This window comes from Pongo pygmaeus, chromosome 6, assembly GCF_028885625.2.
Source record: "Pongo pygmaeus isolate AG05252 chromosome 6, NHGRI_mPonPyg2-v2.0_pri, whole genome shotgun sequence".
Lineage (NCBI taxonomy): Eukaryota > Metazoa > Chordata > Mammalia > Primates > Hominidae > Pongo > Pongo pygmaeus.
In genome coordinates this window covers 136,646,984-136,661,026 of record NC_072379.2, presented here as the reverse complement: position 1 = coordinate 136,661,026, position 14,043 = coordinate 136,646,984, and the positions used below count along the sequence as shown (strand labels likewise).

The 14,043-nt window shown below is 40.6% G+C and overlaps 1 protein-coding gene across 4 annotated transcripts in view; it reads left to right on the top strand.

The window, feature by feature from the left end:
- Positions 1-14,043, top strand: part of DGKI (diacylglycerol kinase iota) — a 396,652-nt gene that overhangs the window by 91,897 nt on the left and 290,712 nt on the right. For all 4 annotated transcript variants that reach the window (XM_054495165.2, XM_054495166.2, XM_054495164.2 and 1 more), the window contains exon 2: positions 3,466-3,574. In XM_054495165.2, coding sequence (XP_054351140.1) covers positions 3,466-3,574 — 109 coding nt within the window. The remainder of the gene's footprint in view (positions 1-3,465; positions 3,575-14,043) is intronic.

The window sequence follows — 14,043 nt, the reverse complement described above, 5'->3', positions numbered from 1 at the left end:
TTATTGAAACTGCATTATAGGATATTTTATTTTCGTATCTATTTCACAGTTAATATCACAGTTCTTTTCAAAGAAGCATTTGTGATTATAGCCATCTCCTATGAAGTGTTGTTGTGAAATTAATAGAAAGAATCATTGGCATTTCATGGTTTTGCTGACCGTGGGCTTGAGAGGATTCTGAGCAGAAGGAAAGAACAAGTTGAAACCCCATTGATTTTTTTTAATAGGAGCAAATTGCAGCATAAAACTACTGCCCCCTCATCCCATTCCCAACCACACACCAAGTTCTACTAGAGTCAAATTCGTCATCTACCAGCAAGATAAATTCAAATAGAAAAATAACTTTCACTAACTTATATTTGAGGTCTGAGATATAATAAAACTATTTTCTTATTTTGGAAGAAAATGTGTATACATGTATGAATTATTGGAGAAAAGGATTTTCTCCCATGGTTATTTAAAAGAATGGAAAGTTCTAATCAGAAGTTATTTTGTACAACCTATTGTACCTAAATATATTTTTTCTATTTGTATGTCCTTTTGTGAGGGCAATTAGAGTTACAAACTGGCAGCCACTTTCACATTTTTTACTTATTTTTTCTCCTAATTAGTGTTTATGTGTGTAGACGTAAAACCAACCTTAAATTTGTATCCACAAAGAGAAATAAGTGATCAACAAAAAGGCCTTACTTGTTTCTATTCCTAGGCTAGAAAAGAGTGTGATTTGACTGTAATTTCTTTCAGGGTTAAATGTTTGTATGTCTCTTTATCATATAGCCACATTATCTTTCACAGACACACGTGGCTTGCATCCTTGAATCCTAATTTGATTATTTCAGCAATTGGCTCCTCCTGGCAGTCCTAATTAGGAAGAGTAACCAGGTTTTGGTGGTCAGAGTCTACAAGTTCTGATGAGTTAAACTCATTTGTCCTGTGGTTTCTACTGGTGCCTGACAGTAGAATTTTATTTCCTCTCTTAAAAATTTTTTTTTTTTTTTTTATCAAAACTGTCTGGGACAGTTAATGAAAAAATGAAAGATCTGTGTTTTTCTTATTAAACCAAGATTTAGAAATTTTTCAGCCATTCTAAGAGTTTGCACTTGGGTATGGTTTGGTATTTTTTGTAAGGACACTTAATTTAGGTTGTGGTGACTGTTAAGGAATCAAATGTAGAACTTTTGTATTCTGACTCTGCAGAGATCTGATTTTCTTATGATGAAAACTGTAGCTCAGAGTCCCCATACAGAGCCATTCAAAGCCAGAGAAAATCCTAATAAAAATGCTAAAGAAGTTCCTTCAACATAGGTGGAGGAAAACTGTTTTGAGATGAAAGATCACTGTATAAGATTCTTCCACTGTTACTTTCTTATTGCTCGATGATATGGAATATGCTCTGGGGTGAGGGGCCAAAATTGATGTTGCTAATTATTTGCCTTGCTGAAAGTAAGGAACGAGAATATTGTGTCATCATTAAAGGCCTCCATCTTCATAATGACCCTTTCAGGGATTATATAAAGCAAGTACGTTGTCTGTTACCCAGTGGGAGCTTTTGAAAGTAGGCTACCAGCAAGCTCGATGTGATCGCTTCTAACTACTGAAGACCTACCCACTATATCTGGGACTTCCTGTACAGGAATACAAGAGACTTAAAAAAAAAAAATCAAAACCCAAAGGTCTAGACACTTGCTGAGCTCTCTGACATACTTGGTAATTGATTAATGGTTGCGCAATCCTGGATTCTTACTGGCTTCTACTCAGTGTTTCCTCAGGCTTGGGGGCTACTGTTCATCTTGCTCAACTTTACAAATTATTTTTTGGAGGGAGTTTGCAGAGGTCACTGAGCAGGATGAAAAGATTACCTGCCCTTCAGGGTTCAAGAAAGCTTTTAAATTCTGTTCCTATTCCTTCCCGTTTATATGGGGCAAGTTTCTTTTCCTTTGGGGAGTCATTTGTGACGGGATTCACCACAGATCTGGCCATCACTGCTTTCCTTTTCTCCATTCCACTGTCTGGAGCCTTGTTCCTCTGTGTAGTCCAAGGGTTTGAGAAATCTGAGGATCTGGGTCTTTCTGGGGATCCAGGGTGTCTGCAGGCCTCATCTCAGAGATGGCAGATTCTTACGGCAGTGTTGAGGTCATATGAGATTAGCTGAAGACAGCCAAATGAAGATAAAGTAAATAATGCAATTGCTGATGTTTTCTTTAGAGCTCCCCTTGATGGCCTTTGGAAAGTTGTGGTCCCAGCTGCCTAAATGTACATGCTCCCACAGAGCAAAGTCTAAGAACTTTAGTGCACAGAAGAGAACCTTAGGAGTGTGTGTAAATGCAGCTTCCTGTGCCTCACCCTCCAACTGATTCAGGACTCAGAGTTGCAGCATCACAAGACCCTCCTGATTCTATTTCAGGTACTTCTCAGACCACACTTAGATACTATTATAGGGGAAAAGTCCCTCTCCCTTCTAGGGAGCGACTTAGTTAAATCACAAATCAGCGCTCATGTTTAAGCTCTGTCTGACCCTTGTGAGACATTTTTCGTGAGGCCGTTCAGAAATTGAACTTCCAGGATTCCTGATGATCCCACAGATCTCCCTAGGTGATCTCTTCTATTTTTCCTTCTTCTTCTTGCTGTTCTTATTCTCACCACTATGCTCTAACCGTTCCTCCCTTCCCTTTGCCCAGCAATGATCATATTTGCTTTGCTAAAGTAGCCCCTCTTGTTTCATTTCTTTGCAGACCAAGATCAGGGCTGACTATCTCAACCTCTCCCAATTCATACCCTCCTTTCTGACCTGAATTCTGTTATGTTCCACTCAGCAAATCTAAAATCTAATTAGTGTTTAGGCTTTATCTTACTGTGGGTCTTGGTAAGATATTGAATGTGCAATTTCTTGGCAGATGCAAAGCAGTCTTTTCCCATTTAGAACCTCAAACTCATGTAGTCCTCTGCAGGGGTAAGGAGGATAGGGAAAGGATGATATTCTTGAGAGGAAAGCAAAATAACAGTGAACTTTCAGCTGTAACCAGCTTGGAGAGTGCTTTGCTGGCAAATGGAGGAATTTCAGTAGGAGACCTCATGCACCCATTTTTCTTGCTTTTAGTCTCTGGCAATCTTAAAGTTGTTCAAGTATGGTGGCTGCCCAAACCCTAGGTCTTTTTCCATAAATGAAGAGTCAAGACCTTTGTTCTTTCCCTCTACTCTGAATAGAGGATTATATTTTAATTTTTGGTTCTGAAGCACTATTTCCCCACAGTGGTCCCCTTGACCTCCCTGTCTTTTGGGACCTGCCACCCTCTTTTGACACCATGCACTTTAGAGTGGTATATTCCAATACGTTGATAAAGATTTTCAGATGTGGAAGAGGCTAACTCAGGCGTTGTTTCTACCCCATGGGAAATTTTGAGCTCTGTATGAGATTCTGATGTTGGTTTTTCTTTGTTTTTGTTTTTGTTTTTCTTCTTGCTGCAGGAAAGCAATCTCCCGGGCAGGCCTCCAGCATCTGGCTCCTGCACATCCCCTCAGCCTTCCTGTGGCAAATGGTCCAGCCAAGGAGCCCAGAGCAACTTTGGACTGGAGTGTAGGTGTTGGCTTTTTCATTTAAACATCACTTCAGTGCATGTTTTGTGTCTCTCATTCTCAGGATTCCTCTAGCTACAAGGAAGACTTGCTTAATAATTTTCAACATTGCCTGCTGACCTGTCCTCAGATACCTTAGCTGTAGCTCCATTTTCAAACTCCTATGAACATCGCTCCTTTATATGAAGTCAGATGTGTTCAAGACTAAGATAAAAGCTTCCTGAATCATTTGAAGTATTACTGCAGCTGTAAGATTAAAAAGTACCTCGTGCGCAGTCTTTATTGGTTTCTGCCAAGTTGACAATGAATTGAGCTTACCCTTAGTGCAACATCACGCAGTCTAAGTTTTGATTTCCTCAGCTTGAGCTGAGTTTTTCTGGGTGCTTTTTTTCCCAGAGGATTACAGGCACTTCGTGTCATTCTATTGCTTTTCCTTCCTCCCTTAACCAAAGGCAGATGGGTCTGGCATCAGTAGGTTGGGTATATGAGCTGATGTTAACATTTTAACCATAACACACTCACAAAAACTATTAACTTGACTTGAAGATTATAGTCTGAAACTCTTTAGTTGATTAAACACATTTATTGAGAGTCTTCAATGAGTCAAGTTTTTGGCCGAGTAACTGTTTCTAACTATAGACCCAAAGGCTTTGTCCCTTCCTGAAGCAATATGAGGAAAAGGTATCAAGGGAGAGAAGGGCTTCCTTGAAGTCCTGCCAGCCTTCCCTGATGATGAACCTTGTTTAGCACTTTTAGTTGAGTCTGAATGGAAGGGATAATCCATGTTCTTTTTCTCCATATGAAAGAGAAAGGTGGGGTGGAGGAAAGGAAACCCATGCCATGATTTGATATCCTCTGTATTATAGCATTTCTTCCTCTCCTCTCAGCACACACTTATTAATATCCTTATTTTACATCTTGGATGCATACGAATGTAAATGCTGCCCACATTTATGAAGTGCCTGGCAAAAGACTGGATGTGCTTGAACTACAGCTTCTCCCTTGGTGGAGATATCGTTACCCTGAGAGTGTTCAGATGCCGCCTGAGCCTGTTGAATTGGTGTATAGAAAGAATATTCCTTTCCTGAAGTTTTCTTCTTTATTCCAGGACAGCTATTTAATAATCTCTTAACCCACAATAGAGTATATTTGCACCAGTGTTTGCATAATTAAAAACAATTAAATGCATAAACATAAATAAAACCTAAGAGGGGTATGCATGGAGCAATGATGAGAGTTTGTTACGTATCAAGGAACCTAAAGAGTTGGTTTAATTTTCACGATGTTCCAAACAATCCTGTAGTCTGCAGCAGCAGGGCCTTCTTTGAGGTGAGACAGTCCAGGGGTAGTTTAATCATTTAGAGGGGAACATTCATTAAATCCCTTCTCTGCCCTTTTGTGTGACATTAGGTAAGTCACTGATTTCTTTCAGCTTCAACGTCCTCATCTGTAGATGGGGATAATCATGGCCCTATTTCATGGACGTTGTTAGGATCAAATGTGACAATAAGTGAAAAAGTTTTTTTTGTAAACTGTGCAGCCAGCAGATTTATTTGTTAAAGTAATTGATGAATTCATTAATTCATCAAACATTTGTTGAGTTCCTGCTTTGTACTAGAATCTATGTTGGTTACTTGGGATTCTGAGGTGAAAAGATACGGTTTCTGCCTTCAAGGGGCTTAGAATCCTGTGGGCAGAAAGGAAATCAACATGAAAATACAGGGAAATGAGGACGTCACTGGAATGCAACAAAAGGACATTCCGTTCCCGTTTGATGTTGGAAATAGTTATCAGAAAATGCTTTTTAAAGGAAGTGTCCTGCCTGAGCCAGAGCTTGGCACAACGTATTATTTTCTGATTCCTATAGAGAGGTATGTACTCTAATATTTCATCAAAATGGTATTTTTGGCCAGTGGTGGGAGGCTGCAGTATAGGATGAGGGAAAAACAAATAGGAATGAAGGCTGGGTTTGTGCCTAGTGATCTTTTATGCCTCCCTCTTCTCCCCTTTTCTTTGATTGTGGGTACTCCATCTTGGAGGTCTGTTGAAAGTATGGCATGACACAAAACACTTAGCTAACGTTTAACAATGGTGGGAAAACCGAAAGCCCTTCCTTGAGACAGTCCATCTGAGGGCTTAGAGATCTGATGTGTAAGGAGTTATGAGATGTTACTCTGGAAAAAAACCAACATCTTTGTGGGCTGATTTTGGTGTCAGCAAACAGAAACCAAACCGTGACCAACACACTACACTCATTTATTACAATCGTGTAAAGCATTTGTTTCAGAAAAGAGGAAAAAGCAGATTGTTAAAAATATTTCAGTGACTTTTTCTTTGGCTAAAACTTTAGATTACTCATATTACTTTAGTTTGCTCTTCTGTTCAAGGAGCCAGCCAGGGATTTCTTTGTTCTGTTTAAGGTGCAAAAACAGTCACCTCTCTGTGCCATTCCCTCTCCTCCACTCTCTTGTTTGATTGCCTCATCTTCTACCATTAGTCTACTCTTCTGGACTCAATGTATGGAAATGAGCAATCTTTATTTAATTCAGTATTACTATTTATTGAGCAATGAAAAGGGTCGGAGCCTCTTTGATTCTTTCAAATAAAAAGGAAGGCGGCAGGAGCTTATAAAAAAGGTGGGTGGAACTCCAGTCTCTTGCCTTTGATAAAGTAGAGGGCCCCAATAGTGCTAAGTTGTGCTTCTGAAGGTCTTGACCACAGTGGCAGACGGGGTCCAGCAGGGACGACGAGGGTCCTGTTGTTCCCTTTTCCCACTTGACTCTCAGGTGGAAATTCTCTCTGCTCTGTAACGCTTTGGCTCAGGGGAATGAATGGGGGTCACCTCAAAGGCCTCTACTACTATGATTCTCTGGCTTATGTTACTCTATTTTTCTTCCTTCATCTGTAAGGAAAAAGATTAAAAAACTGTTCACGGTGTATCTGAAGTTGCAAAGTCAGAGTGAACCTGGAGTTAGGATCTTAGTCCCCAAGTTTCTATGTGAAATCCCAAAAGGGTCATGTTCTGACACTAGCCTATGTGCCAAAGTCATCTGAAGGGATACAGGTATTTCCTAAATATACTTTGGCAAAAGGCTTTGAGGAGAAGTCTGTTTGTGGGGTGCCTGAGACACAGGTGAGCACTGATTTAGTGCGCATAGACTATATGCACCTGCACTTCTTGGCCAGGAGGGTGCTATTATAGCAGACAGTTTTTATGCTTTGGGTACATGAACTTAATACTTTTCTTTAAGCATTCCATTTTTATGTTCTTATTTCCCTGTGTGTAATATATACAGTCTCTCTCTCTTAGTTTTAGCTTGTTTCTCAAAATCCCAAACATTCTCTCCTGCTGTGTTTTACTCAAATGGCTTATTACGACTTTTAGGATTCTCTGTCCCACATGGGCTCATTCTCTGAAGATTTTTCGGCAATAGATATTTACTGAGGCTGCCTGTGCACCGTCATTTTCCTCCGTGCATGTCAGGGATAGAACCTGCAGTGGTGTGTGGAGAGTATCTGGATCAGTCTTCAGTACGATGCCTGAGTCTTCTGTTGACAGCAGTGGACATTGGGCTCAACCCAGTATGAAAATTATTTCCTCTAGAGATTTTCTCTTTTGCTGTCTGCCAAGCCATGCTCATCTTTTCAATCAAACCGATTCTATTTATCTGATGTAGTCTTTGCTTTGTATCCTCACAACACCTCTCTGTTGGTAGTGCATTGTCTTACCTTAGAACCAAATTAGTGCTTTTTGTTTGACTTTCTTATTTGTGGCTGTCAGATTTCAGGCTGCTTAAAAGGAGGGGCAATGTTTTCTGCTTGTTTTCTCTTCACAGTGGAGAGTGCAGCATCATAGACCCAGTAGCTGCTTGGTTGCTGATGTCAGGGGATGAATTGATTATAGTTTTTCTGCTCAATCAGTGAGAAGGGGATATTTCGCTGGGAGTTGACAGGCACTCAGATAATCTCTAGTTCCTGAAAGGCTTGGTAGGCATGACTCCAAAGTCTGCTTGAAAAATAAATGGATTTATGCCGTTTTAATCCCAAGTAACTGTCTTTAAATTTCCTTCCTAATTCAACGCATTGTGTTAGATCTTAAGGCGCACGCAGTACTTTGGCCCTCCTACTCTTCACAAGGACATCATCTTTTCACTTCCACAGTGACAGCCTGCAGCAGCTGCCCCCTCTGACACTGGATGATGCCTGTCAGCCAAGCCAGTTGGGGTAAAACAAGTTAAATTACTAGAAAGGAAGGAAGTAATGCCTAAAAAGGAAAAAATATTCTCATCTCCTGGGATGGATTCCAAGTTCCCAGTTTAGAGTGAATTAGTCCATTTAGAAGCGTGTCTGTTCCACAGATAATGTGTATCTTCTTTTAAATGTCACATGTCTCCCTTCCAATGGAGACTTCATTTGGACTTCCAGCACTCTTCCCTGTTTGTAGGATTGCAGCAGAGAGCCCAGGAAGTGTGTCTCCCATCTGTCCCCACCATTTCATAATTTGTTTTTGCCCATTACACTGCCTAAAACAGCCCCCTGAACAGTGGTGGAAAAGCCACCAAGATCTTTCTTAAAGGGCACATTGGTTTTAAACCCAGCACCCTTGATTTTATTTTGTTTTCCTTCCTCATTGGCAAACTTTCTTCGGTCCCAAGAGCTGTGGAAAACAGAGCCTCAACACAAACAAAGCCAGATCTTCAGTCCAAACCACCTTTCCTTTCCTTTAGTTGATGATGCTAAGAAACACTTTCTCTGAGGCAGATAGGAACATCACACAGTTGGTGCACTGCCTCACAGTTTGGTTCAGGGACAAGATTAAGGAACCAAAGTCTTCATGTGGGATTGGTTTAAACTGGGTTATGAAACTAGGTCATCTTATCTTTAGAAACCTTGAATGAAAAGCCAGAAGGAGGCAGGGGTATGTGTGTGCATGCGTGTTTGTGCGTGCGTGCTCGTGTATGTGCATGTTCTCATTTCAGTCCTGTTTCCTGTGAGTCCTAGGAGACCTGGACCTTAATTTTGGGCGTCAGGCCCCCCTCTTCATCAGGTCATCATCCACAGCCCCACATCTTTCCCCACTCCCAGCCCCATTTCGAAAAACTGAAGTCAGATTAATCGATAAATGGGACTGTTTGTTGAGCCTCTAGAGCATAAGGAACTACTCACTATAAATCAGTGAAGATCCCAGTCCTGGTCAGCCACGTAAATGAAGGGACAGATCGACCTTAATTTCAGGGACTCTCACCATTCCTTTATTTTCTGAGAATGGGGGAGTTTTTAAATCAAATCACCGTGGCTGCTGAGGGAAATCATGGAATTCTGTAACTTCTCAGACCTGTGAGAAGTGTCTCGGTCTAATCTTCTGCCTCTAGGCAAGTGATTATCTAAACAAACGCTGTCCAATAGAAATAGATATGAGCTGTAATGATAAATTTTCTAGTAGCCACGCTTTAAAAAGTGAGAAGAAATAGGTAAGATTATTTTTAATTCCATATTTTGTTTAAGCAAATATATTCAAAATATTATTTCAACATGTCATCAACATAAAAATTGTTAGGGAGATGTTTTACATTCTTTTTTTCACACTAAATCTTCAAAATCTGCTGTGAATTGTTCAAAGATAAGCACATCTCAATTAGTGCTAACCACATTTTAAGTCCTCAGTAGCCATGTGCATATTGTACAGCACAAATCTAAAACATCCAACATGGTGTGTTATCAGTTCTTGTCTTGAAGATTTTCAAGGGGAGGCAATCCACTCTTTTTCCTTTTTGATTTTGTAAGGACATTTACATAGGATACATATTTATAATTCTCATTGTTTCAAAACATTTTTATAAGCAAGCATCTTCATTTTGTGTAGAGTATTTGCTTCTTGTGTGAGCATACTCTTTATCTGTATTATTCAGTCTCAAACACTCACCTCACCTTTGTCTTTTTACCTATAACCATTACTAGAATTTCGGTAGCCCTTGAGCAAGAAAACTTACCTATATCTAGAAATCTGTATTTATGTCTATTTAGGTGAATCCCCACTCTTAGATGAATAGATCTATCGATGAAAATCTATCAATGTAAATATATATATAGCTATACAGACTTGTGAGTCTCAGCACTCACAAGTACAGAAGAAGTGTTATCTTTGTTTAGAAATAGGAGAGTTATTTTTCTGTCTGGCACAGATGGATACTCTTTGAGTTGTATACTATTTGAGATGGTATTTCAAGATGCATGTGTAGAGAAGAGAGAAAGATGTTTTCAGGTAGGGACAGTAGAATGAACAAAAACGTGGCACCAAAAAGGGAAATGCGAGGTATGTTTCAAGAAGAGTGACAGGGAGCCCAGTGTGTTGGCATACGCCTGTAATCCAGCTACTCAGGAGGCTGAGGTGGGAAGATTGCTTGAATCCAGCAGTTTGAGGCTGCAGCGAGCTGTGGTGATGCCATTGCACTCCAGCCTGGGCAACAGAGCAAGGCCCTGTCTCAAAAAAAAAAAAAAAAAAAAAAGTGACAAGGATAAAAGAATGATCGATGCTGTTATTGGAGTCTAGTATGCCAGGGTGAATTTGGATTTTATTTTATAAATAGGGAAACATCTAAGCATTCTGAACAAGGGAGAGGCACAATCATGGCTCTCTTTTGGGGGAAGCTAAATTTATACTAATGTTAAATAAATCAGAGAGGGTGTCAGAGTTTAGAGCAGAAGAAACCAAGACTCCGAAATTAGATGCACTGTCCAGTGTATAGTAAGTAACTGGGGGTATATTCAGATAGTGAAAAGAAACCCAGACAAAAATAAAAGCAAAGGGAAGAGGCCTGCATTTGCAGGGGTAAATGAGGCTCTGCAGCAAATGAAAGACTCAAATGTATAATGGCTTAATATAAGAGAGTGTTTCACCTATGTCATAGACCAAGATTATTCCAGGTGGCTGGGTGGGTGGTAAGGCCCTTTCTCACATAGCTATTCAGTGACCCATGCTGAGGATCGCTCTGACATCTCACTGAGAGGATTCCAAAAGGCTGACTTCCCAATTGACCAGTAAGACAAAAGGACATGGAGGAATGCATGTGGGAGGATTTAATGGAACAAGTCTGGAATTTCTGCTCTGTTTCACTGTTCAGAATTTGGCCACACCTAGTAGCAAGAGAGACTGGGGAAATAAAGTCTTAACTATGTGTCCACGAAAAGGATAAATAATTATTTTGAGGAATGGCTAGCAGTCTTGGCCACAAAGACCAAGGAGAGAAACGTAGTTAATGCTAACATCTGTGGATTGGGAGGAAGAAGGGAAACTAGAGAGTAACAGCAACAATAATAAATATAATGAACATCTATTAACTTCTTGTTTTATGCGGAACATTGGGCTTTATGCATTTTTATGTTTAAACATCATTGTAGTCCTGTAAGGGAGGTACAGTGATTTTTATGTGACTGATGAGTAAAATAGGGTTTAGGGAAGTGAGAAGGGCCCTAAGTCATACAGCTATTAGGCAACAAGTCTGACTCCAAAGCTCATGTTAATTAATAAGGAGCTGGAGAAGGGTTCATGAGAACTGTAGGAAGAAAACAAAAATAGTTCATTTGTCTACTGCATTCTTGTGCTAATGCCACCCAGTCTAGACAACTTTATGCAGGTTTCAAGAGTCTCCGAGACTACCCTCTCTTCTGACATCAGTTGCAAGTTCGGGAACCCCCAAGACCACACTCAGCTTCGGTAACTCACTAGAAACACTTATAGAACCCCCTGAAAGCTGTTAATACTCACATTTATGGTTTATTACAGTCCTTTCCAAGTAGAATCATGGTTCACTAGCTAACTTCTCTCAGCAACCCTGTGCTATAATATACATGGCATAGTGCCAAGCAGGAAAGCTCATTCGAACCTTGATGTCCAGAGTTTTAAGTGGGGGTTGGTCCTGTAGACAGGGTTGACTGCCCATTTGGTTGACATTAGCCTCTAGCCCCTTTGGGGGTCAAGCTGATACCTTATGGCCCAAGGCCGCCAGACAAACAAAAACACTTTTATCAGGCAGGACGTTCCATGGGCTTAGAGATTACTTTCTTGGAGTTGAAAGCTCATTGCTTTATCAGTAGGTTTTGACATTTTACCCACTGCTACATTTTAGACTTCACTTTCTAAAGTAGTTAGTGGGATTTTGCTGTGGTTTCCCTCATATTGGCTGCTGTTATTATGCATTTAGTTCCATCTTCTCTGGTAGATTTTTCTCCATTGATTAACACAGAATCTCAGTGCCTGGCACCAGTGTTATCGAATAAAGAATTGTTGAATAAATTAAAGAATAACAAAATGAAAAGGCATTATTCTGTATAAATGGTTATAACTTAGAGTTGGAGAAAAGTTCCCAGTAGTAGAATATTTTAGGTTGTGTGGATTGATTACTTCAGGATACCTTGCAAAGAAGTGCCTTTCTACTTTTTAAAAAATGTTGTCATCATCCATCACTATCTGAAAACTTTTAGGGTCTGAACCCACAGCTATGCTTCTCTTGCCTCTGCTGTTGTCCCACAAGGTTGACTGTGAGGTGAAGCCTATTTTCCCATTGACTTCCTTGAAAAAAATTGAACTTGCAACAAGGAAAAATTACCAATAGAGAAGAAAAAGTTTTGGTGAACAGGTGTCCACCCTTTGATGTAGAGGGCAATGACCCCGGTCAGTGTTGCTCTCCCTTTAGGAATGGTTTTGAGGCACTGGGAGATGTGGATGGTGCACTCCTACCCCCAGGGTCTCCCTGTGCGTTGTCCTAAAGCCCTTGATACCTATATCCCTAGTGACTTTCACCTTCTCGTCCCTTCCTGCCTCACTTCTGTGGTCCAGGACTTGGACCCACCTTTCTTGGATCCTGAAGCACCTACATCACATGTCACAATACAAATTTTGGTTGTTCTTACCCCAGAATTATTTGAGTCACTAGGCCCTGAAAGGAAAATGTGTTCTATCTGAATCTGAAGAAATACGTTTATTTTAAAAGATGGGTGACACTTGGTATTTTCTCCCAGCAAATGTCATTTAGTGTATATTCCTTTTTTTTTTCTTTTGAGTCAGAATATCGATCCATTGCCCAGAATGGAGTGCGATGGCACAATCTCAGCTCACTGCAACCTCTGCCTCCTGAGTTTCAAGCAATTCTCATGCCTCAGGCTCCTGAGTAGCTGGGATTACAAGTGCCCGCCACCATGCCTGGCTAATTTTTGTATGTTTAGTACAGATGGGGTTTCACCATATTGTCCACCATGTCTCAAGCTCCTGGCCTCAAGTGATTTGCTTGCCTCAGCCTCCTGAAGTGCTGGGATTACAGGCATGAGCCACTGCTCCTGGCCATTTGGTATATATTTCTGCTTTGCTGTACTAAGCTTTGAGATTCAATGGGCTATCGTGTGGACACTGCTGGAGCAGGTTATAATAAAAGTGGCTCATGTATAAGATGGATTTCCATTACATGATTATTCTATGGAATTTCTTATTGACGTCATCTGCTCAGGCTGCTATAACAAAATGGCATAGACTTGGTAGCTTAAACAACAGACTTCATTTCCCACAGTTCTGGTGGCTGGGAAGTCCGAAGTCAAGGTGCTGGCAGATTCCAGTCCTGGGTAGAGTCCTATTCCTCACTTGCAGACAGCTGCTTTCTTGCTGTGTGCTCATATGGCTTTTCCTTGGTGTGTGCATGTGGAGAATCTCCCATGTGTCTCTTCTATAAGGACACTAATCCCATTATGAGGGCTCCACCCCCATGAACTTATTACTTCCCAAAGTCTCATCTCCACATTCTATCACACTGAGGGTGAGGAATTCAACATAGGAATTTTTTTTTTTTTTTTTTGAGATGTAGTCTCACTCTGTCGCCCAGGCTGGAGTGCAGTGGCATGATCTTGGCTCACTGCAGCCTCCACCTCCCAGGTTCAAGCAATTCTCCTGCCTCAGCCTCCTGAATAGCTGGGATTAACAGGCGCCCACCACCACGCCCAGCTAATTTTTGTGTTTTTTTAGTTGAGATGGGGTTTCACCATGTTGGCCAGGCTGGTCTCAAACTCCTGACTTCAAGTAATCTGCCCACCGCGGCCTCCCAAAATGCTGGGATTACAGGTGTGAGCCACCATGTCTGGCCAACATATGATTTTTGAGGGGACACAGTTCAGTCCACAGTATCCCCCATAAAAAATAATTACATGCCCATGTACATCTGATGAATAAGATAAAAACAAGAGTAATTTTCCTGTAAGCCATGGAGACTTAGTCTTGTTTCTTTATGGTTAATCTAATACAATACTTTCCCTAACAGCTCAGAGCCCCTTTTAAGCAAATGAGCAAAGTATACAATTAATATATAAATCTATAATTTCCAAGGTAGTGTCCCATAAGAAGGAATATGGAATTCTATTCATCATACTATTAAAAAAAAAAAAACAGTTTGCTTCCCCCTTTCCCCAATACCACACTACACATTTCTG